General features: G+C 47.9%; 1 protein-coding gene across 1 annotated transcript in view; it reads right to left on the reverse strand.

The window, feature by feature from the left end:
- The window catches only part of TGS1 (trimethylguanosine synthase 1), a 345,615-nt gene that overhangs the window by 202,788 nt on the left and 119,545 nt on the right, over positions 1–23,282 (reverse strand). The window contains exon 9 of the mRNA XM_078687296.1: positions 6,960–7,115. Coding sequence (XP_078543422.1) covers positions 6,960–7,115 — 156 coding nt within the window. The remainder of the gene's footprint in view (positions 1–6,959; positions 7,116–23,282) is intronic.

Here is a 23,282-nt window from a genome sequence, read left to right on the forward strand (position 1 = left end):
CATGATATAATGATATAATAACCTTGCTTTTTTATGCACCCTTCTAATGTGTCAAGGCACCTGATATACTGTTACCACTGGCTCATGCGCTGTAAGGCCCCTAATGCTGCATACGGAGTAATCTGTATTAAATGAGTCATTTTGTATATCTCTGTGTGGTTTCTTATTGCTATCCCGCCCTTTCTTTTTGGTTCCTAGTTTTTTCATTTTTCCCCAAATGTTGTTATTGAAAAACCACAATAAAAAAAAATGAATTAAAAAAAATTATAATTTGCCTTCGGTATCAAGATGAAAATGCACTGTAAACAGCAAGCAGTTAAAATGTGCAAAATGCACAAGGCCCCGTATTCACTCGTAGGCTTGTTAGATTTTCCTTTAACAAACAGAGGCTTTAGAGACTGCTGAACTATGCACAAATGTATTTGATAGCTTGACCTTAATGTGACTTGCTACGATTTTGTTATAGCTGCAGAATGTTCTGAGTTTCGAGTTTATAAAATATATTCCTTTAAGCTACATATTATAAAGGTACCTGTTGCAAAGTCATGCTGTGCCCTGGGCAACCCCCCCCCCCCCCCCCCAACTTATTGCTGAATTGTACTGGTGGTGACTGACTCAGACTGACCCTGGGCTCTGCCTAACCACGCCCAGGACCAGTACTATGCTGAAAGAGACATTTAGAATACAGTGAAAACACCTACATACACTAGCGTACACTAAGGGTTGGGGTACCCCTGTGGTTTGCATGACCTACCCTATCAGACCCTATTAAATATTAGGGCAGGAGGATTAACACTACATAGAAGTCCCTAACTAACGATAGGGCATGGCAGTTTGGAAGCCAGCAGCTTTTCTGCAATTGCATGTGTGCACTGCTGCAGCCTGAGGTCAGTTTTAAAAGTAGCCCTGGGTGGCAGGATTGCTTTTAAAAAGTAAATTGCGCTCAAACTCGTCTTTGGGGATCAGGCACTTAAAAATGGATAACCTACAATGTTTTGGCATATTAGGAACCCTCAGGGTCTCCCTAGGTGTCCCAGGGGTGGGGGGGGGGGGTCAGGTATTTATAAGGTAGCCCCTTATAAAATGAGTTTTATATGCCCTGGGTTAAGTGAAATTTCACATTTCACTCCCGACATTGTGATAAAGTGCTGCCCAAATTGGACTTTGAAGCTAGGAGCCCTGTGGAGGGAGGATCTGCAATATTTCTACAGATTCAGGACCCCTAAAGTCTCCCCTAGTTGTCCCATGGGGTGGGGGTCCTGTAGATATAAGCCAAGTACTTATAAAATATGTTTTTGTAAGTCCTGGTGCAGGAAAATGGCCCCAGTTATTTTTCCCATTGCGAATCCCATACTACATAGGTTAACATGGTAGGAAGTTATTAACTATTAACTCTTGATAGGAGATGGCTAGAAGTGCCATTCAAAGTCTTCCCCGAATGGTATCAATAAACTCAAAAATATGATATGGTTGAATTTCTCCTAAAGTGTACCTACAAGAAGTTAAGACTTTTTTGTTTGTACGTCCAGATTCAGCCTTCCAGTGGTCTGTCCTGATTGATCAGAGTTAAGTGGATTAGCCAGGCTGCCTTGAAGAGGTGATAAAGAGGCCCTGGGGTTAACCAGCTCTGCTGGGAGGGCAGTGTGCTTCTACAATGGAATTCCAGAGCAGGGGAGGAGTCGTAAACCATGGTCTTCATAGAGAAGAGGAGTCCTTAGTGTCATTTACAACTCTTAACTTTTCACCTCAGCCAGAGCTAGGCTTATGGAAGGAATGCACAGATGCAAGGGAGAGTGTTTACGGAAAGTAAACCCTCCAAGTGGTGTGTTTAGCCAGCTCTTACCTCCCTGATGGAAAATTGGCCATTATGAATTTGGTGGATTTGGTGCACTCTGGGACAAAATGCCACACTCTACAGGATGTGGTCATATTCTTGGGGAGGCGCTCTGCTCCCATTGGTCAGCAGTCACCTCCTGCTTGACACATAGAACTTGGAATAAGTATCTGAGAGGGGCAGAGCCTCTAAGATCTGCTGCTTGAAACTTAAGGAAGCAAGACGTTGCCATGCTGAGAAGTTGGGGTGCAAAGTTCAAAGGACTGCCCTCTGAAGACTGCACCAGCTGAAACTACAGCCCTGTGGATTACATTGCTACAAAAGAACTAACGAGTGGACTCCCTGAAAGCTACAGGTTAACAGAGCTCATCTGGACCATCACCACCAATGACCCTCAACCTAGAGAACACCAGTGGATTTCTAAGGGTTTTGTCCAAGTGGATTGTGGGAACTGAAGTCCTCAACTTTCAAGGACCATCTTGGAACTTCCGGACCCTTGGAGTGAGTTTGAGACACTTTGGGACCCCTTGAGGAACTTCAGGGAGAGGTTCAAGAAGTTTGGTGAACTTTGGAGCAACTTTGAAAAAAGCTCCATAGAGGGACCGACTCAACCTGGCCCGCCAAGCCGTCTGCCTTCAACAGCGAGCCGGCCAAGCCATCCAGGTTTGTCCCGCTAACAGCTCTGCAGGTCCAACTTCCAGAGTTTGACCGGGAGTAGAAGAAATTCAAGGCCGGCAAACCCTCACCGAATCCGGCCTGGTGAAGAGCATCGAGGGACCCCGCTAGAGAAAGCTCAGTAAAAGTTTCTAAGTCTGAAAGAAGAAAAGGTGACCGGGAGCAACTGTAAAAGCCAAGCCGCCTGCCTTCAACCACATGTCGGCCTGGATCCTGGGTTTGCCCCGCTGGAACTCTCCGGAGGTCTGACTTCCATAAGTTTGACCGGGAGCTCATCGCAAGGCTATCCAGCGATCCCTCACCGAATCCGGACTGGCTAAGAGTGTCGAGAGACCCCGGGAAGAAAAGCTCCAGAAAAGTTTCCAAGTCCTAAGGTAAAAACTGTGACCGGGACCTACCGAGAGTGGTAGCCGCTCAGGGCTCCACCGCGTTTGGCCTGAAACTTTGTACCAGTCTATCGCGACCAGATATCCCAATAAGGCGCTATGTTTCTACGTGCTAAATCTTTAAAAATGTATAGCTCCGGTTCCCTACATTTGATTTTTGTTGTCTTGGTGTAATTTTTAAGATAAAAATATTTCCTATTTTTATAAATTGGTGTTGGATTTTTATTAGGAGATTTAGCATAGAGTTGGAGCCCATTCTTGTAAGTTACAGGTTGAGCTGGTCCTGGAAATTAACTTTTGGACTCTTTCTGAGCTATCAAAATTATCAAACATCTTCCAAAGGAAAAAGGCTGGGAAGTTTTGGGGTTTTATTAATAAATATGTTAGTTGTTTGGCTGCTTTTATTGCATAAAAAGCAAAGATATAATAATCCATATTTCACAGGAACTGTGACACATGGGAATATTTCACAATTTCCTGTGAAACATGGATTTCATCCTCATAATGACAGCCCTCACACCACTCTGAAGTGCTTTTCAATTGTCATGGCTACTAGCAATATGGAAAGAATATGGACATTGAGGAACAAATTATTCAAAAAATTACAATTATGCCACACATTGTCGGGAAGTATTACTTTAATCCATATTACGCAGAAATATTTTGGGGTGAAATGTCAAATATGTTCATATGCAATACATCCAGAATTATGAGCTAATTGCTACAGCCACAGAATGGCATCAATCCACTGTCCTTCACTAAAATGTCCGCTATTTTAGCTACAATTTATTCATGAAAGGTAAACATAATCTAACCCTTCTTATGGTAGTAACTGCTGATTGTTGACTGCCTGCAGAAGAAAACAGCTTCAACATTACAAGGGTCCCATATTGGCATCTCAGATCCTGGCGACATTTACAAACCACTTGAACCACTCAATGATAATACTGAACCATATTACATGGTTAACCGTTATGAATCCTTCTGTGATCTTTAGCAGAATAGAGGTCACTAAGATGTGGGTCCGCTTGCACACACGCCACCCTCTATTCCTAATTGCAAAAGGACACACTTGCGGATGTCAGCTGAGCTGCAACTCTAGGGTCTGCAGAATGTTGTAGGCCATAAATAAGTGGTTCAGCTATTATTAGCGCCTGCACCGTGCTCACAATGGTTTAAAAAATGTGCACACATGCTACTTCTGTTTTTTTTTGTTTCGTTTTTTAATTTCCCCCAACCTCCCACTCTTAGGCAAGGTGAGGGGGGAAATTTCTTTCCCTCACCTTTTTGACCAGGAAGGCGTGTACAAGGAATTCTTATGCACCCCCTGGAGCGGGTTTACATTAAATCCCCATCAACAAACTGCTGGTGGAATTATAGGTTTCACTTAGAATGCTTTCCACCTACCCAAACAAGCATTTGTAAAGCAATAGGTCTCGCAGTTGTGAGAGTTTGAGCTACTGGCTTTGTAAATGGCAATGCCTTTTATTTACGTGTTGGTTTTTAAAATATAAATAAAAGGCATTGTCATTTACATTGCCAATAGCTTAAACTCACGCAAATGTGAGACCTATTGTATTGCAAATGCTTGTTTAGACTAGATGTGGTTTTCACTGCAGGCACTGTGAAAAAGGATGCACAGGAGTGGGTCACGTGTAAAGCCTTAGATGTACGCTGGGGGGTGCTCAAGATCCGCAGAGATCGGCAGACGCAAAGTGCAGTGGGACAGAGAGCTGCTGAGGTGGTGGGGGAGATGTGCTCTGAAGGAGATCACTGGGCCAGTGAGGGGAGGGCTCGCTGGAGACTAGCCTCGGAGCAGAGGTGTCACAGAGGTGATGCTCCGGGTTTTGCTGGGGTGGGAGTAGCGTAGAACACAGTCTTGTCTCTCTCCGCAGTGACCAAAACTCTGAAGTACGGTGTCACTGGCGTGAGAGGACATCAGTTCCCTGCAGTGTGGGCAGCAAAGGGTAATTACAGTGCAGTGAAGGCCGCTCGCAGTGTGGCACTAATGCAACGGTAAGCGCGCCCAGTGAGCTGCAGTAAGAGACAGCATCCTGTGCGCTGTAACTGCAGTAATAGCATCACTAAAGTAAAGACCGCTGTCACTGTCCGGAGACTACAGCAGGGGCTCTCAGGGTGATGGACTAGTGTAAGTGCAGCTCTCTGTGTGATGTCCCTGCAGTAAGGGACAACATCCTGTGCACAGTGACTGTAGCAGGGGCTAGCTCCCAGTGTGATGGGCCTTGAGTTAGCCAGTGTGCTCGTGTTGCAGTAAAAGCAAGCTCCCTGTAGAATATTGCCGGGGTAAGACTAGCTCCAAGTGTGGGTTACTAGCACCCAGTGTGACGTCACTTCAATAAAGGCTGGCTCCCTTGCGCGGTCACTGTAGTATGGACACAGTCTGATGCCGGTCACATTGTAAAAAAACAGTGCAGTCAAAGAGGTAGGAAACGCTAACGTGCCGTCACTGCACGGAGTGGGGTCTGTTTCCAGCCTAAGGCCACCGCCTTAATGCCAAGTCATGGGGATACGATTCCTCCGTCTATGTCTGGAGATCGATCCTTCCCTCCATCGCCTCACTGTGTACATGCTGGAGTCTCTTCCTCAAGAAGCTAAGAGACCCTTATAAAATGAGCCACAGTATAATATACCTTCAATGGCGAGAGACCATGTATTTCCATCACCCAGAATGATAGGTTCACGCCTCACTGCTGTTTGCTCCAGATTGGTGACGTCAGGAGTAAATACTCATGCGAGACGCTATCCATACACGGGACCTAGCGGCAACATATAGACAAATGTTTCATAGACGGAACCATAACCTTTGTCACAGTTTGACATTTAGTTGCCGAGGACATGACCTGGCTGAATTTTTCCCTCTACCCTCCTGGTAAATGTGTGCTTGAGTGACCCATATCGCACGTTTCACAAATGGAAAATATTAAAGAAGTCGGTGACCTAATCCTGGAAGCCTTTACAACCTTGCTTTTAGGCATTCCTGCGTCACACCACAGACCATGGTTAAGAGAGGATAATCGTTCAGGGCCACGCGTTATTTCCCTCAGCGAATCGTGACCTACTTTTACGAGAGTTCAATTTGAGCCCTGCTTCCTTAGCGGCGTGCACAGTGTTCGTCCTCGGTCAGTGACCTTGTGCATGCCATTCTCTATATATTGCAGAGCAAAGTTTTATTAACTGGGTGCACAAGCTCAATGCCTTTCAATAAACGTAGGTGACTGTCGAGGGTTTTGACACAATACAGCTTTTGAACAGTGTGCATACACGCTAGCGGTCTCGCGGACCCGGCAAGTTGCACTTCATAACTCCCCTGAACTGTTTCCTAACTAGTCTTACTGTCCTCAGAAGGAAGCATTACCATAGCGCTGTTTATATTTGTATTGCAGTGAAAGCCTAAGCACGATGCAAAAATAAACATGCGCGCCCTCTCTCCTTTTGGGAGGCGCATCAGGACTGGATGTCATCGTTATGTAAACTGTGGTTTACATAACACGCCTCTGAGTTAAGAAATTGCTTCATGACAGCCATGAAGCACGAGACCCAGTCCGGATGGGCCGTCCCAAAAAGAGAAAGGGCGGAAACACAAAAGCCTCATTTTCAATGGGAAGCCACAGTTTACCATAAATGGTGACGCTACCCAATGAAAATGAGGGGCAGGGCTTCAAGCTCCCTTCTGAAATATACTCACCCACAATATGTCTCGCAGAAGCAGCAGCGTGCGCGCAGCAACAAAGGTCTGCGAGACCTAAAAAGGAGCCTCCATCAGTGTTTTTTTCTAGAAAAGTACCCTGCAGGAATTTAGCATTGTTTGAGGCAGAGTTCGGTTCATGTTTCATTCTCCAGTTGCACAAAGAACCAGGTAGAATAGAAAACAGAACAACAGGTATGGAGGAGGAAAGGAGAAAAGAACGAAAAGTAGAAAGAAAACAGATCTGTAGATATAGCTAAGTAAACTACTAGACAGAAATACATTACAAAGATGCATCTAGACACAATACTCTAAAACGCAGACCTGAAAACAAATACACACGTCAAGAAATCCATACCTGTGTCTAACTTGATCCCCTCATCAAAGCGAGAAAACAAACGATATCGTTGAGCCCAATATTTAGCTAAATGAGGAAGCTCAGCAATCTCTGGAGGTAGAGGAATTTTACTCTTCTTTTTCTTTATCCTTTTTTTCTTTTTGGTGTTTATTTCAGCTGTAGAGATAAATGAACATCATGAACTCGAGCTAAAGAAGCAGCTCACTTTTCAGGGGTTATCATGTTCAGGAAGAAAAAGCATATATGTCATTGCACAGTAGAAACCAGATGCATCAAACTGGCTGGTAATGCCCCGGCTTTTGCAAAGCTGCCTACTGACTTTGAATTTCAATTCTCACACCGATAAAAAGTGACATTAGTTTGCCTCGTAATTTACTATATGAACTGCTAAACACACTACACCACCATAGGAAATCGATACCCGCAGCATCCCATCAGTAAATAGTCTTGCTAAGAGTGAGTTGCTAACAGGCAAACGCTCTTAAATTAATAGTTTTGACTTTGGTCTGCATTCTGATCACAAACAAAAAATAACATAATATCATGGCATACCGAGGTGCTCTTTTCTTTGGGGCAGCAGGAGTTGCTTGATGAGAACTTGGATGAGAAAAAATGAAAGAAGGAATTAACTTAAGGGAAACATTGCCAAACTGTTATTGTCGGTCACAATGTCCACTGAAGAGGCTTGCAGGGCTTGTGCTTACAGACGCACAAACAAGAACCTGGGGAGTGTAGAAGCCAGCAGAGGGTGAGGACAGATGGATGCTGCTGGACTATCACGAGAAATACCCGCCATGAACCCGGTGGCCTCCATAGGTGCATCTCATGCTGGTTACTGCCAAGTCTGTACCTACTGTTAATCTTCTAAAACTGTTATAATCAATAATGTTACTAGTATACAATTCTTGTAGTGTTCATTTGATTATACACAGGCACCGAGGTGTCACACTTTACTTCACCTGTGCTGCAGCCATCTCCTGTCCTTTACGGGCATAGGGCCTATATCTCCACGCACCAACCACTTATGACGAAAGCAGGTGAGGATCATAAAATACTTTAACCCTTCATAGAAGTATCTGGTTTTCTCAGCAGTGCTGCTGCCTCTATAAGTATCCTCGGATTCACTCACATTTGAGACTCTGAAGCTGTTCAGTCTTGAGGAATCCAGAAACTGTAGACCTGAAGTGCTGTTGAAGCAAAGACTTGGAAGCATACACAGATGCTCTGGTGGGGGTGGGGATCTAGAGTGAGATGTGTCTCTAGTACCTTCAAAGTTAATGACACAAATACCTATGAAGGTCAAAAGAGCAATCTTATGACCTTATTTATGCCCAAAAAGAAAATAAGTTATTACTATTGGTACATTTTTTGTTCGACGTATGTGCACCTCTGCCAAGACCATGGCCATCATAATACTGAAGATGCATAGCAAGTATTGAGTTAAAAGAGTCAGTTGTGATGAAGTGTTGTAAACTCAGATAACTGCTGGCTGCAAGTTATAATCCTTCAAGAATAAACTGCTGTAAACACTTGCAAGCTAAAGATATCCTTGCCAAAAACAGAGCAGCATGCACTGCCAAATTATAAGCCAGAGCGGTTGGCCATCATAATCATGAAAAAACTGCAGTTGGAACCCTGGTCCATATTAATGAAGCAAGCGAAGCAGAGCATCCAGTGTGGAAGACAGGTTACTGCATATTGGTGGCGAGAGAAAATGCCAGGGGCATGTCAAGGTAGGACAACAAAGCACTGGCAATCATTCCAGCAGAAATGAATCAAGGAAACCCAAACCTTCCCCAATGTAGGCAGGTCACAAAAAGTTCACAAGTCATAATAGGATGGACAAGACAAAGAGTGACAGCCATTTCAACTAAGTATGTGAGAGGTCTCCATTGGCAGAGTACGTGCAATTCATAATGAAGAGGGACTTTTCGGAATGCAGACGCCTTAAATCTTAAGATAAAGCTAACCTTACAGAATGGGTGGTTGACATTGATGTCAATGGCATAAAGGTTTCTTTCAGGTGGACAGTGGTACAACCAACATTGTGAAGGCTGCTGACCAAAGTAGGAGTTTGTGAAACATAACTATGAACCTGAAGTGCAGGGAGTTGTCTTACTGTGTTAGGGGGCATTGTTAGTTTTTATTTGTCCGGGTCCACCATGCCTCAGGTAGCAGACCCGGTCAGGGAAAACTAGTAAGAGATTATCTGAAAACATTGAATCAGATTAAAGCACACCACATTGAGGCCATGCCTCACTCATGATGAGATGAGACAACAAGGCTGCCACAATAAAAGGAAGATGAAGAACTTTCCAGAGAGAAGGCTCTAAGTGAAGCTTTTAAGGCTTTGTCAAGGTGACAAAGCCCTGGCACTATCCAACATTCAAGTCTTTGATCCTCATCCCTAACTGATACGGGACACCCAGTGGTACAAGCTGACCGAGTGGAGTTAATGTCATATGCTCACACATAACTGTTCTAACCTTTGGAAGATAAGTGTTGTTTCTCTGAGTCCACGCTAAAGGGTGAATTACGAGACCCTGAAGAGCTGTGAGGAGGTCTCCCTCACTCACAAAGAAGATGTTGCTGGTCCATATAACTGGACAAAGTACACTTAGGATACAACTTGAGTCAAACTCAGAAATTATAGATTGTTTCGCCCATTTCAAAACTAAATCCAGCACTCTAGTGCAACCCTGCACATGCACTGGCACCTTCCATATGCAGCCTCTCAAACCGATTACACAACACTTGGACTATACCTCCCCCAAACAGAATAGGGTGGGTTCTGAGAGAGCTACAGGATGCCCCTATGAACTATCCCTAACTGGTTTCTTTTCAACAGGTCCAGCAGTTCTAAGGAGGTTTGCGGTTCTCAAGTGCTTTAACAGATTCGCAGTCTGACTAATTTCAGGTACCAACAGTTGCAAACAATCGAAATACATCAATGATCGAAGAGGGCAGGATTGGGAGGGCACAGCGTGCCCCAACTTCTTTACTTTCATAGTCCCTTCCCCAACTTTTTTATTTAAACATGCCTCCCGAACAGCAGAAATCGACAAGGCCGATAGGTAAGGCTTGGCTTTTGGGAACGGGAAGAGAAGGAACAGGACTCTGTCTTTTCTTTCGTACCCGGAGAAGACAAGGACAGTGTCCAGTTCTCCTGCGGCTGGCAGCTGCCCCCTCCCACTCTTTGTTCCCCCTCTTCGCTCTCTTTCGGTCTCTCTCCTCCTCATTTAGTTTAGTGAAAACCTAGACTTCAAGAAACAGGTATTACCTTCGCTTTCCTTCTTTTGTTTATTTGCTCCCCTGTGGCATTTTTCAATTTCTAAGTGCAGCCTCGGGGTGGAGAGAAATAAAACATTCAAAATATGAAAAATAACGAATTAAAGCAAAACAGAGAGGTTGCAAGGTGACCAGGTTGATGTATTCACACCTAAAAACATTAGCGCCCCTTTACAGTGTTTGCCAGTAAAGCGCTACTTTTGTTTTCTCGTCTTTCTTTGAACAACATTGCTTTCCCTGGGTGGGAAAGTGCACTATTCCTGATGGTACCGAAATATCTTCTTGAAGGGTAAATTGGAAAACAAAATGTGTACAGCGGCTGTGTGTTCACGAATGTGGTCTTTTAAAACCATACTGCTTATGTTTTGTAAGGATATAAGCAATGGGCATAGAAACGGGTCCCTTCTGGGCCCTGTAGTCATGGCCTTAACTTTTCAGGCAACGCACTCACTAATTTCTGAATAATGAGAGTAAAATGAACAAGTATTTGCAATGCAATAGGTCTTGCATTTGCGAGAGTTTGAGCTATTTGCGTTGTAAATGCCAGTGCCTTTTCTTTATGTGTTTTAAAAACCTGCAAGCGGTGCGCAAACACGCACTTTGCACTTATCGTCTTTGCTTACGAGTAGCAAGGCTGGCAGTAAAAGAGACGCAGTTACTGCCAACATTGCTTCTCATAAGCAACAACTATAAGTACAAAGTGCGCGTTTAAACACTGCTTTTAAACACTGCTTGCTGGTTTGTTACCCCTTGTGTGCTCGTGACGGCCAAGAGCCGTCAAGCGTCACGATGGGCGTGTGTGGAGGACGCCCCCGGCCGTCTAAACCCCATCCACTCATTAATTCGCGAGCATCGCTACGGAATTGCGCCGCGGTCAAGGGGTTAAAACACATAAATAAATGGCATTGTTATTTAGAATGCCAATAGCTGAAACTCTTACAAACGCCAGACCTTTTTCATTGTGATTTAATGTGTTCAATAGGTTGCAATATGTAAACAATTCATGTCCTCCTTGTTGTTAAATAAAAAATGTCCAGATACATGTTCATATGTACTGATTAATTGTAACACTACATTTATGTATCAAATAAGCAGACATTAGCCATGGTCAATAAGTCACGTAAATTTGAGGCTAAACATGCAGTGCCATCATGGTGCTGATATATGTTGTTTATATGCGATTATCTATGGCATGTTTGTGTTTTTGAACAATGACTGTATGCACAAACAAAATGACCAAAGCTGGTTGTAATATTTTTTCCCAAAATAGTTTTATAACTTTTGTATCATTTTGATTAACAGCACTGAAGTAGTTCCAATAGAAATAACACAAAGTGTTGGCTGTTGTTAGCTGTCTTTTTATACACAAAAATATTTGAAAAAATGGAATAAAGAGTTTGTTTGAAGGAAAACAACAAATCCTTGAGAAAACCAATTAAAAAAATCTAAAGAAATTTACCAAGGTTATGTTAAATAATTTTTTCAAGAAACTGAAATTAATGTTTTGAATTAACAAATAAATCCACATACGGTAGGCACCAGAGATTAAGTGATTTGCCAAGAATCACCGGGTGGTGAGCTGACACCAAGGTTCAAACCTGGTTCTCCAGCTCCAAAGTTGGCAGCTCTAGCCGTGAGGCCACATCCTTTTGAGAGACAGCAAAAGGAGGTGTAGCAGTGGTAACATTTTGAGCTCCTGGGAACTAGCGATCGTAATGGAAACCCATGTGTATCGGTCCTCCAGATAAACATGTTTTCTTGCTAAACACAAATATCTTGTTAATAAAAGTATACACTTTTAAAGAAAATAGAGCATAAAAACACATTAGGGTGTCACTGGAATGTGATGGAAATTGTTTTAAACACGCCTGGATGTGCACGGATCGCTGTACTCCCACCCACGGCCATCTCCAACAGTACACAAATGCACCAATCCCAAGTGGGGCAGATGGGCTTAACGAATGAGCACAGCCATTTTAATTAGCCCATTCTGAAGATATTTATTCACAATGGTGGGCTTTCCCAATAAAATGTCATTGATTAGAATAAGTTGTTCTGGTTTTTCAGCAGTGGCGCTAGAAACTGGCTAGCAGATCTCTGCTTGTATTTCCCACTTCACTGAGCCGGAAACAGGTTAAAGTGGCTCCGAAACTCCCTTCCTCTAACTGCAGTAGTTTGAAAGCTGCAGTATAGTTGCTTCCATGTCTAGGATTACAAGAACGTGTCCTGCCATCTCCGACAGAAAATAGATCCAGAAGGAGCCTTTGGAGACCGCGCTTATTTTCAAAGGCAACAGATTGCTCATATTGGAGAAGTCAGTGTGTTTGCAGGCATTTTTGTCAGGGACAGGAAAGCCTGTGCCACGATCAGCTGTCAGCATAGTGCCCACACTCCCAGCGCTTACTCCACTCTGCGCCCCATAACACTTACATACCAAGGAAACTCATGAGACAAATTAGTGGGAAAGCAGTGGTGCAGGTTTATTTTGCACAACAAGTGGAAATAAGGTGGGTCATCTTACAGGCGATCCAATGCAGCAGCCCCTCGCTGACCCGCATGCCTAATGAGCCATTCTTGCACGGCGAGTCGATGCTCTAACGGTGCAGTCCATTATCACTTTCTTACGTTCACTCCCGCCCCCCCTGTCAGGGCGGAGCGATGAGGCACACCCCCGATCGGTTCAGGCCCCCCGACCGCCCGAAGGACTAACGGGGCGCTGACGCTGTTTCCTGGAACCCCCTCGGCTCCTGGTTCTTGGCTCAGGCACCCCTACTGTGCCCGGCAGAGGTATTGACTGTGTCCTTCTGCCGCAGAGGTACCCCTACTGTCCATCTGCTTCCAGATCGCCCTGTACTCCGCCACAGCTCTGGAGGAGGCCCCCGTCGATGACAGAGCCCCCCACCACCTCCTACTTCCCGTTACTGCTCTCATCACTTGTATCTTTCTGTGTCTCGCCCAGTCAGCAAGATCACTGGCACCCTGCTGCTGTTAGGCACTCTTCTAAGTCTAGGAGAAAGACATCCATACCCAGCCCAGACAAGTGTACCCCGTCCTTTTCGTAATAACCCACAGTCCTTTCCTGTATCAACGCATGCCTGATGAACCCCAGACCTCTCCTTTCCATGAATTTTTGCATAGCCCTATTGACCCTCTTCCTGCCTTGCTCTAGGGCAACAGCTGATCGCGCTCCCTTCCAGGCCCTCCGGGGAATGATCTCCGACCATATTAGCTCAGTGGCACCCAATTTGTTCGTTATGGCAGTTGTGTCCCTCTGAATGGCATCTACTAACGCTCTCCTCCCCATCGTGACCAGATCATTCCCGCCCAGGTGGATGATGAGGATGTTGGGAGGCCCACCCTGCGCTGTTAAACATTGGTCAATCCTGCGCCTCAGCTGGCCCCATCTCATACCCGGGAAACCCAGCCATAAAATTTGTGTCCTTGTTAAGGCTGCATCCCATTTCCTGTAAGACGCCCACTGTTCCAGCCTTGTAACATACGAATGGCCCATCACCCATACGCAACAGTCAGCTGCAAGAAAAGACACCGTTGGCATTAATCTTTTATTTATAACTGAGCACTGCACACAAGCAAACTTAACATAAACTGTACCACCGCTGGCATTAGTCCTTTCTTTATAACTGAACACTGCACAAAAACAAAACTTAACTTTAACTGTACATGCTGAATTTTGGCTTCGTAGGGCCCCGTTGACCTACCGCCCTGGGCCTTCTAGGCTCCAGGCATCTTCAAGGGCGAACATATCGCTGGTAGCAAGAGGATGACCACCTCCCCACTCTCTTGACACCTTCCTCGCCCATCCCAGCCCTATATGCAGCCGTGGCTGCCCCTATTCTAAACGAATGGCTTGAAAATTTTCGGCCTCCCTCTGCCTGCGACAAGCCTGCTTTGACCAACACCTTTGCCATCACCCGCTCAAATTGGAATTGTGTTAGTGGCGTGCCATCAGCGTGAATTAAGAAGGTGCCCGCTAGCAAGGGCCTTATTTTCAGGTATTCCCTAACTAAGGTGACTGGGCAGTATCTAGGGTCCTCGAATGAATGCAAAGTTATGGCCACACCTTTGCCAGCCTGATCCGTTTTGGACTTGCGCAGCCACAGAACTAATGAATCCCTGGCACAAACGTCTATCATGTCTAGCGCCCTCCCTGACTTGTCCAATTTGGATTTCACCACCAGCTCGCTGGCCCGAAAGGCACCAAAGAACGCCAAACAGAAGGCTGTTGCAAAAAGCTGCGTCTCAAAAGCTGAATTTGTGACAGACGGCAGCGTGTCTACCATGCGCTGCAGGGCGGGGAACTCTATCCCTGCTCTCTTGTCTGGGGACCTGACTTCGTCCCGGGCCCACCCCTTCAGTGCAGCCCTTATCCTGAACTCCCCAGTTGTGTCCTGCTCGCCATTTAAACGTGTCTCGTGTTTGAGCGCTGCCAGGTGGCTGGACACCCAAGAGTGGGACTTGCCCGTCTCCCTAGCCCAAACTACAAAACCCTCCACTTGTTCCCTTGAACTCAAAGTTGCTGCTCCCAAGGACTGTATCACTGCTCGGAAAGTTGTCAGTTGGGCCTCATATCTTCTCCTAGTTGACTGGGCCAGAGAACGTTGGCCCATCCTCTTCAGCCGTTCCCCCACCGAAGTAGTCGCCATAGTGCTGCCGGGAACGGTGTCATCTCCTCCCCTGCCTGCGGCCATGCCTCCCGGAATCGTGACAGCTGAAAGCGAGAGAGAGCGTCAGCTGCCACATTCTTGACACCTTCGACATGTCTAGCCCTGAACTCAATGTTGTTACGCAGCCCAGCCCTGACCAGTTCTCTCAGCAGACTTAAAACTAGCGGGCAGTTAGCAGTCGAACCATTGATTGCCTGGACCACAGCTAGGTTGTCAGACCAGAACACCACCTTCCTGTTGCCCAATCCTTCTGGCCATAGGTGCAGTGCCACAACAATGGGAAACAGCTCCAGGACCGTGATATTTGCCGTCACACCTTTCTTGCGCCAAGCATTCGGCCACTTCATTGCACACCACTTCTCTCTAAAGATCACCCCGAAACCTACTCTACCGGAGGCATCAGAAAAGAGACACAGGCCCTGGCTGCTTTCCCAGGGGGCCCTCCATATTACTGTACCATTGAAATTCTTTAAAAATTCGTCCCACATGCACAAGTCTGATCTCAGTCCCGGTCCCAGACGTACCAGGTGATGCTTCTTCTTTACACTAGCCGTGGCCTTCGCCAACCTGCGGGAAAACACTTTGCCAGCCGGAATGACCCTTGCAGCGAAGTTCAATTTTCCCAACAGGCTCTGCACTACTTCCAGCGTTGCGCTGCCCTTTCCAATAATTGCACTGATGTCCCTTCGCAGTTCACACACTTTTTCTACTGGAAGTCTGGATTCACCCTTAACTGTATCGAGTTCTATGCCCAGGAATGTGAGCACCTGCGCGGGCCCTTCAGTTTTCCCTGGTGCCAAAGGAACTGCCAAATGCTCAGACAGGGCCTCAAAGGCCAGCAAGGCATCGGCGCATTCCTGAGAACCGTCCCTGCCGAAGAACAGGAAGTCGTCCAAATAGTGAGTGACTTGTGAAATGCCATGCCCGGTTGTGAGGGCCCACTGCAGGAAGGAGCTGAATGCCTCGAAGAAAGCACATGAGACCGCGCAACCCATTGGCATGCAGCGATCGAAAAAGAATGCCCCCTCCCACCTGAAACCCAACAAGTGCTGACTGTCTGGGTGAACGGGTAGGAGGCGGAACGCTGACTCGATGTCTGCCTTGGCCAGCCACGCTCCCTTGCCTGTTCTCCTAATCAGATCAATGGCCATGTCCAGCGAGCAATATGAGACTGAACACGCCCCTTCCTCCAACCAATGATTTACTGAATTGCCCTCTGGATACGACAGGTGGTGTATCAGTCTGTATGACCCTTGCTGCTTTTTTGGGACCACGCCTAGCGGGGAAACTAAGAAATTCTGTAGCGGGGGAGAAGGAAAAGGCCCAGCCACCCTCCCCAGGTCAACCTCCTTCCTGATCTTGTCACTGACCACCTGATGTAATTCCCTAGCTGACCTCAAATTCCGGGCGTCCCTGGGACCCAGGGGGCCTTTGTAAGGGATCTTAAAGCCGTCCACAAATCCGTCGACCAATATCTCCCGCTCTTTTACGAGTGGATACACCCTGAGCAGAGGTAGAATGTTCTGCAGCACTATGGGGGATGGACCCTTGGAATGCTCCGTCCCGCCTCCCTGCTGGGAGAATGCGTCGTTGGTTGTTGGATCGTAGCTGTCCGATTGACCCTTGCCCTGATCTTCGCTGGACGGTAGGCCCCTGATGTGTCCTGCCTGCTCTCCGTGTTGCCAAGGGAATCTGCCAATTGTCTCGTTGTCCTGCTCAGTCTGTCCAGTCTGCCCTTCCAGTAACCTATTGCCGGACACCCTCTGTTCCTTGCGCTGTTGTGGGGGGGTGGATGTTGGCCGCCGGTGCAGGAGATTGCTGCATGTTGGGAACCACACTTGTTGCACTCGTGGGCGAACTTGCACGCCCTCCCCCAGGTACATGCCCCGTTATTAAAAAGTCTACATGTCCCTGAGTTGAAGCGTCTTGTACCCGCTCCCTGACCCCTCCCCCGCCCCCCCCCGAAAGGGCTGTTGGAAGGACCGTCTTGGGTACTGTTCCCACTTTTGATCCTGCTCCCACCGTTTAGCATCACTACCCTCGCTCTGTGTCCTATGAGGTGCGTCCCTCTTGCTGTTCCCAGTCCTACACATGTGTTTGAACCAGAGCTGAATGTTAGTGTGGTCCCACCCTATTTCCGGGCAGCTGGCCATGGTCTTTCTGAATTCCTGGTTGTATGAAAACCAACCCATCCCTCCGGATTCCCTTGCACCTTGTTGAATGGAGTTTGCATACTCCATCAGGGCCTCACTCTGAGCCGGGTCCTTCTGCACTACGATAGCTGCCAATATATTGAATGCCTCAGTCCAGTTCTCAATGGTCTTTTCCGGCCATCGCTGAAACCGAACCTTGTCCTCCTCCTTCTTACCCATCCTCCTTGTGTCAGCCCCCGCATTATCGTGCATTAATAAGGTCAGGATGTCGATGTACTCCCTTCTCCATATACCTTCCTTTGCCGCTTGAGGCACCTGCCTGGCCAAGGAGCATCCCCCTTTCGCTTTGATGCCCTGTTTCCCTACACCCACTGGCTGCCCTTCTCCTGCCAAAACTGAAGGGACCCCAGCCACTGGCCCACCTGTACCATTCCCTGCGCCTCCCGCTGCTCCCTCCGCAGCCGGTGCCAGGCCCGCTGCCTGTGTGCCAGGAGCGGCGGTCTGGGATAGGACTTGTGGGGTACCTAAAGGAATAATGGGGGGCACACTCTGGGGAACAACGGGAGCCACGCTTTGCTGGCTGACTGCTGACACGCCCTGTGAATTAAGGGCGTTGACGATCTGCGGGGCCACCGTTAGGGGGCAGATGGGGGCCATACTTTGGTGAACAGCGGGAGTACCAGTCAGCTGGGCAACTGCTGATACATTCTGTGAATTAAACGTGTTAACAATCTGCGGGGTGACCGTGAGAATCGGGGCGACCGTTTGGGGAACATTATTTGCCGTGCTCTGCTGGCTAGCTGGTGGGGCACTCTTCGTGGTAGGAGCATAGGCACCGTTGGCGGGTGGCAATACTGATGGCCCGACCAGTAGCAGTGACCCTGCTAACGATGGCGGCCCTGACTGAGCCCATACTTGACTCACCGGATCCCTTGATGCCGACCCCGGCAGAGGGACCAACCCTTCCTGTGCAGCCGCCATGGTGTCTAAACGCTTCTGAAATATATTCATCAACCCCAACATATCGTCCATTGTCTTACCCATTTGGGCTAAGTCCGTCATTCCTGCCACTGTCTCATGTACCACGGTAGGTACGGCCACAGTCTCAACTGGCGGCCCGGCTGGAGCGGATTGTTTCGTTTTATTACAGCGTGCTGGCGCGGCCGGGAATTCCTTCCGTGTGCCCTTCCGTTTGCGGGTGGACCGACGAGTCCCCTCTCCCTCTCCTGAAGTGCCCGGGGCGTCCTCAGGGGTCGCAGGACTGCCAGCCTCCTCGAGCCGGCGCCCCTCGATGAAGCCTTGTGCCCAAGCTGGCCCCTTAGCCTGCGCGATCGCCAAGAATTCTGCCCATAGCCCATCCTGCGGCAACGCAGCGCCGTGGGAACTCATCGCGAATGCTTCTGCCCTTCCGGGTCCCTACGGATGAGAAAGTACACGAGTTTAACAACCCATTTTGTCGGAACGTATTCCCTGCCAGCACACCTGCAAAAGAACCCGCGTTACACGCTGCATCATTCCCTGCCGACCTATGCAACCCCGTATTACCTGCTGCTCCCTCAAAGATAGCCGGTGACAATCCCTGCCCGTGATCCTGGCAATGTGCTGCTCCTTCAAGGCAGCCGCTGCCTGTCCCAACCCTCGGTCCTTAACGGAATCTGTAATACAACACTGTGTTATTTGTGGACAAACCAATCTTAGCCAGTCCACCACGCCACACGATGCCCCGCTCTCAACCGACGTATGCCATACGTGCATTACCTGCTACTCCTTAAAATTCAGCCGCTGCCAGTCCTTTCCCCCCTAGTGGCTGCTACCGTGAGGTACCTGAAAGAACGAACACTGTTATTCACCGGCATATGCACCTATGCACCAACAACTTTAGTGTGACCTCCGATCCCGCTGGCCCTGTGACTCCCTAACCCCGTGGGTCACCCAGCTATTAATCTCGCTCCTTTCAAAACCACCACATGATAAAATTGTGTCATTTACATTACCACTAGCTCAGACTCTCTTGATGCGAGGCCTATTGCATTGCAAATGCTTGTGGCAACTGAAAGCATTTCACCTGCTGGATTGCACGAGTCATTTTTGCCCCTAAATGTCGCTCCGTGCTTCTAGGATGCCCACAGAGGCACTACGTTCCGCGTTCTCCTTTGGCTGCCAGTGAAAATTATATGCTATATTACCGAAACTGGGTGCATTGATGGTAGTGAGGGTAGCACCGTGTTCTCTGAGGGCTACAACGCGCGAAAGTCCCGATGCGCTTTATTTGGACAAACGCATTTATTTTGTTATTCGCGGGATATTAAGTGATTTGTCCAGAACAGCAGGACGATGGCGTCCCAGCGGAGACTCGCACTCGGTTGCCCAGTTCGCGGTCAACCGATCTGGCCGCTATACTCCCTTCATCTAGCTAGTTCTCGTTACTTCGAATGTAAATAAAGAGGGCACTGATGTTCCCTTGGTAGGAAAGTGCTCCAATTGTCTGCTCTATTCCCGAAGGCTTAATCTAGAGGCGCCTGAAAGTCTTACACACATTTCTGGCGTAGACGACTCTGGGTACATATTGTCTGGAACGTTGGGCGTCCAGAGCCATGGGACTCCAGACACTACTTCTTTCCATGGGCCATAGCCATTAAAGCCAGGATCACCGCTTCCCCTCCTGCTGACACTGTGCTGCCTTGCAGCCAGAATACACTTCCCTCTTTAAAGCGATGAGGACCTGCTCGCCACCAGGCCACACGCTCTTACAAACCCTTCCAAGGGCTCGGCCACTACAATACGAACCTTGCTTAATTTTGATTTTCGAAGCATGGAAATTTAATCTGCACCGTCAATACTTCTGTATATTATGGACAAACGAAAATATAATTATTCCAGTTCGGGAAGAGCTCGTCGTTTACGTGGCGCCAGACATTTACGAGGAGCCAGCGAAGAGCTGACATGTTTGTACACAAGACAGTGTGCCAATTCAAGAAGCAGAAAAGCTGCATGGAAAAGTCCGATTAATGTGACTAATATGCCAGAGGTAACACCACAGATGCAAATGCCTCTTAAGTTTATCAATAGCCAGGTCTCCCCTCAATGCCCGGCACAACAAAATTGACAAAATGCCTTCGGAGCATTAATTTCAGGCTTCCACTTATTGCCAGCCTTCCTCCCGACTGAGTGAAAGAAGTTAACCCGTGACACACTTGGAACGTAAAACACTAAACCAATGTAATGGTGAATAGCTCCAAGAGTCAACTAATGGCGGAAAGCCTCGTGCAAACCTTCCAGGCCCATTGGGCGGGCTGTTGCCCGGAGTCACGTGGTGCTGGGCAGTCTGCTGCCGGAGCCGGGGATCGAACCGTGTGAGACTTCTCGGATATACTACACTCGTTCCAAGCAACGCATTGGCATTGCATGTATGTACAAGCTGCAAGTGTATCAACAACAAATAGTAATACTGTGTCAATTTCTTGTTTTCAAATGCTTTGAAAATTACCGAATAGACTGAACCCCCCCCGCGCTGCTAAACCAGCCCTTAACTGCACACTGCCCCTTGACCCGCCTCGTGGTCGGCAATGGCGGCGGGTACTCGCGGCAGTTGCCATTACACCCTGCTTCGCGACGCGCTTTGGACAGCCCTTTGTAATTATTCCCGAACCCGCGCACCCGCTTTCACGATCACTACCCGACCCCGCTCTACACTCGTCTCCCTGGACGCGACCAGCCGTTGGCACAACGCCTGGATCTGTTATTCTTTCCAGCAATTCACTTTATCAACCGTGTTAAGGGACCCAATGATCTAGGAACTTCATTTGCTGTTTCTCGTTATGGAACCGCTTGTCACGGGGCAGAGCTCATGGCTCGAAGTCGAGATACTACATAGAAGGAACACACCGGGGTGCTATGATGCTTACATCGTGGTCTCGCGGTGACGGTGGGTGTGAGACCGCGGAAGGGTGTTGGGGCTTTGAGACATGACATTTAAACATATCCGAACCATAAACTAAACATTCCGAATCTCTTATCTTCAGATTTATTCAACGATTAAATATATATTATAGGTTATATGGTGCTTACATCGTGGTCTCGTGGCGACGGTGGGTGTGAGACCGCGGAAGGGTGTTGGGGCTTGAGACATGATATTTAAACATATTTGAAACATAAACCAAGCATTCCGAATCTCTTATTTTCAGATTTAATCGACGATTAAATATATATTATTCACATCCTTGATCCGACCCCAGCCTAAACCGCCTATCTTACCACATTACCGGCAATCTAATGTGAGGATTAGTTACAATTTCTGTCCTTAGAAACATGTCGGCTAACAGTCATTAAGATGGCGACCGCGAGACCGGAAGTGAACACCATCGACGGCCTCCAGTTCGCAAGCCGATACCAGACATTACCTTACACCCGGAATCCCTTAACCGTGAGAGCACGACCCCCGGAGGAGTCGGTACCCGAACCTGCCTCGCCTGTTCACCCGACTCGAGCTTTTACTCGCTTGGCAAATTATTCGCTTTTCGCCCCCTGTGGGGCTCGAACCCATGGCCCCTCGGCAATTTGTGCCGCCGCTAAGTGCTCCTACCCACGAGGCGCGACCCTAGAAAACGGCCCCAGCTGTCCCAAAGAGGCCCAGCCCCGACCCCGCCACACCCGGGGGGCCAGCCCGAACCGCACCCCCCACCCCGAGTACAGACGGACAGAGCCGCCCCGCCAGCCAACGCAGCCGCGCGGGCAGGGCCCCGGGCGGCAAGATCGCCCACAACACAAAGCCCAACACACGCGGCCGCGAAGACGGCCGAAACACACAACGGCCCCCCCCCCGTCTGCCCCGGAACAGAAAGCACCATCCAAAGCACCCTCCCCGGTGCAGTCTAGGCCAAGGCCCGAAAGACAAGAAAACGGATCAAACATCCTATCCTGCCGGTCATACCATCCCGCCGCTCAATCAGATCCCGGCCCGCCACTACCAACCCCCCCCGGGGTCGCACCACTGGGCCCCATCGACCTGGTCATGCCCAGGGACGGGGCCGGGGGGAGGCCTAGTAGTGACCACATACCTTTTTTAAACCGACGAACAGCGCAGAGCAGCCACGCACTAGAAATAAAAAATTTAGTGCGTGTATCGTTGTCAGCTGATTGCACGAGCGTGGCACAAGCTTTGCTGTCACTAATGTTGATTGTTGATCAAGATCACCAGTTACATTATACAATGACAGTTTCATATTTTTTTTATAGACACCGGTAGATTAATCGGCTGGTCAATCAAAGAAATTTAAGTAATGTCCTGAGCTGCCGATTAATCTCGCCGTATCTACAAAAAATATGAAACAGTCATTGTGTAATGTAACTGGTGCTCGTAGAATCGCAACAACAATTAAACAACAAAAAGCCAGAGAACGAGCTGCTACAAAGGTGTGGCTTGAGGCAAACAAAGAAAGACTCCACGATGGATCCCCAGAACGAGAGAACGTGGCAGAGCAGTCAGAGCTGCAGACTTCGGAGCTGGGGTTCCGTGTTCGAGCCCCAGCCTCGATACAACATCCTGAGCACTAGTTTTAATGTTTTTTTTATTTTAATGCAGTTTACACCGTGCAGGGAGGAGCCAAAAAATAAGAGGATTACACATGCATGCTCGGCGAACAAAAGGAATGTGGGCGCACCCAGTTACTGAGGGGCAGCCATTATTTCTGTTGGTGATATTTCGGAGACAAACACCCTGGGAGCACTGCTCCGATCTTTATTTAATGGACTGCCTTAAAGGCAGAAGCACATCGCTCGGCAGAAGCACAGCTCTCTTAAAAAAATGTATGCAGAAGCAAGCAAAAGCGAGCGCCCGCATATTGAAAGTGAAAGCGCAAGCAGCCTTACCCTTGATCCAGGATCAAAAAAGTAGTCCTCTGAGGAATACTTAAACACCCACATCATAGGAAGATAGTACTTAGTCGGTGCTGCTTAACTGAAAAGCGGAAACAGAAAGGAGGGAGAACAGGAACAATTGCTCAGTAGCAAACCAGGGTTTTAAATAATAATAATAATAATCCACATTTGTAAAGCGCACAATCACCCGTAAGGGTCTCTAGGCGCTGGGGGCCGTCGGGAAGATTAAGCTAGCTATTGCCCAGAGTCACATGGTGCTGGGCTAACCTGCCGCCAGAGCCGGGGATCGAACCCTGATCCCCAGATTCCAGCGTCAGTCG

This window comes from Lissotriton helveticus, chromosome 4_1 (assembly GCF_964261635.1).
Source record: "Lissotriton helveticus chromosome 4_1, aLisHel1.1, whole genome shotgun sequence".
NCBI lineage: Eukaryota > Metazoa > Chordata > Amphibia > Caudata > Salamandridae > Lissotriton > Lissotriton helveticus.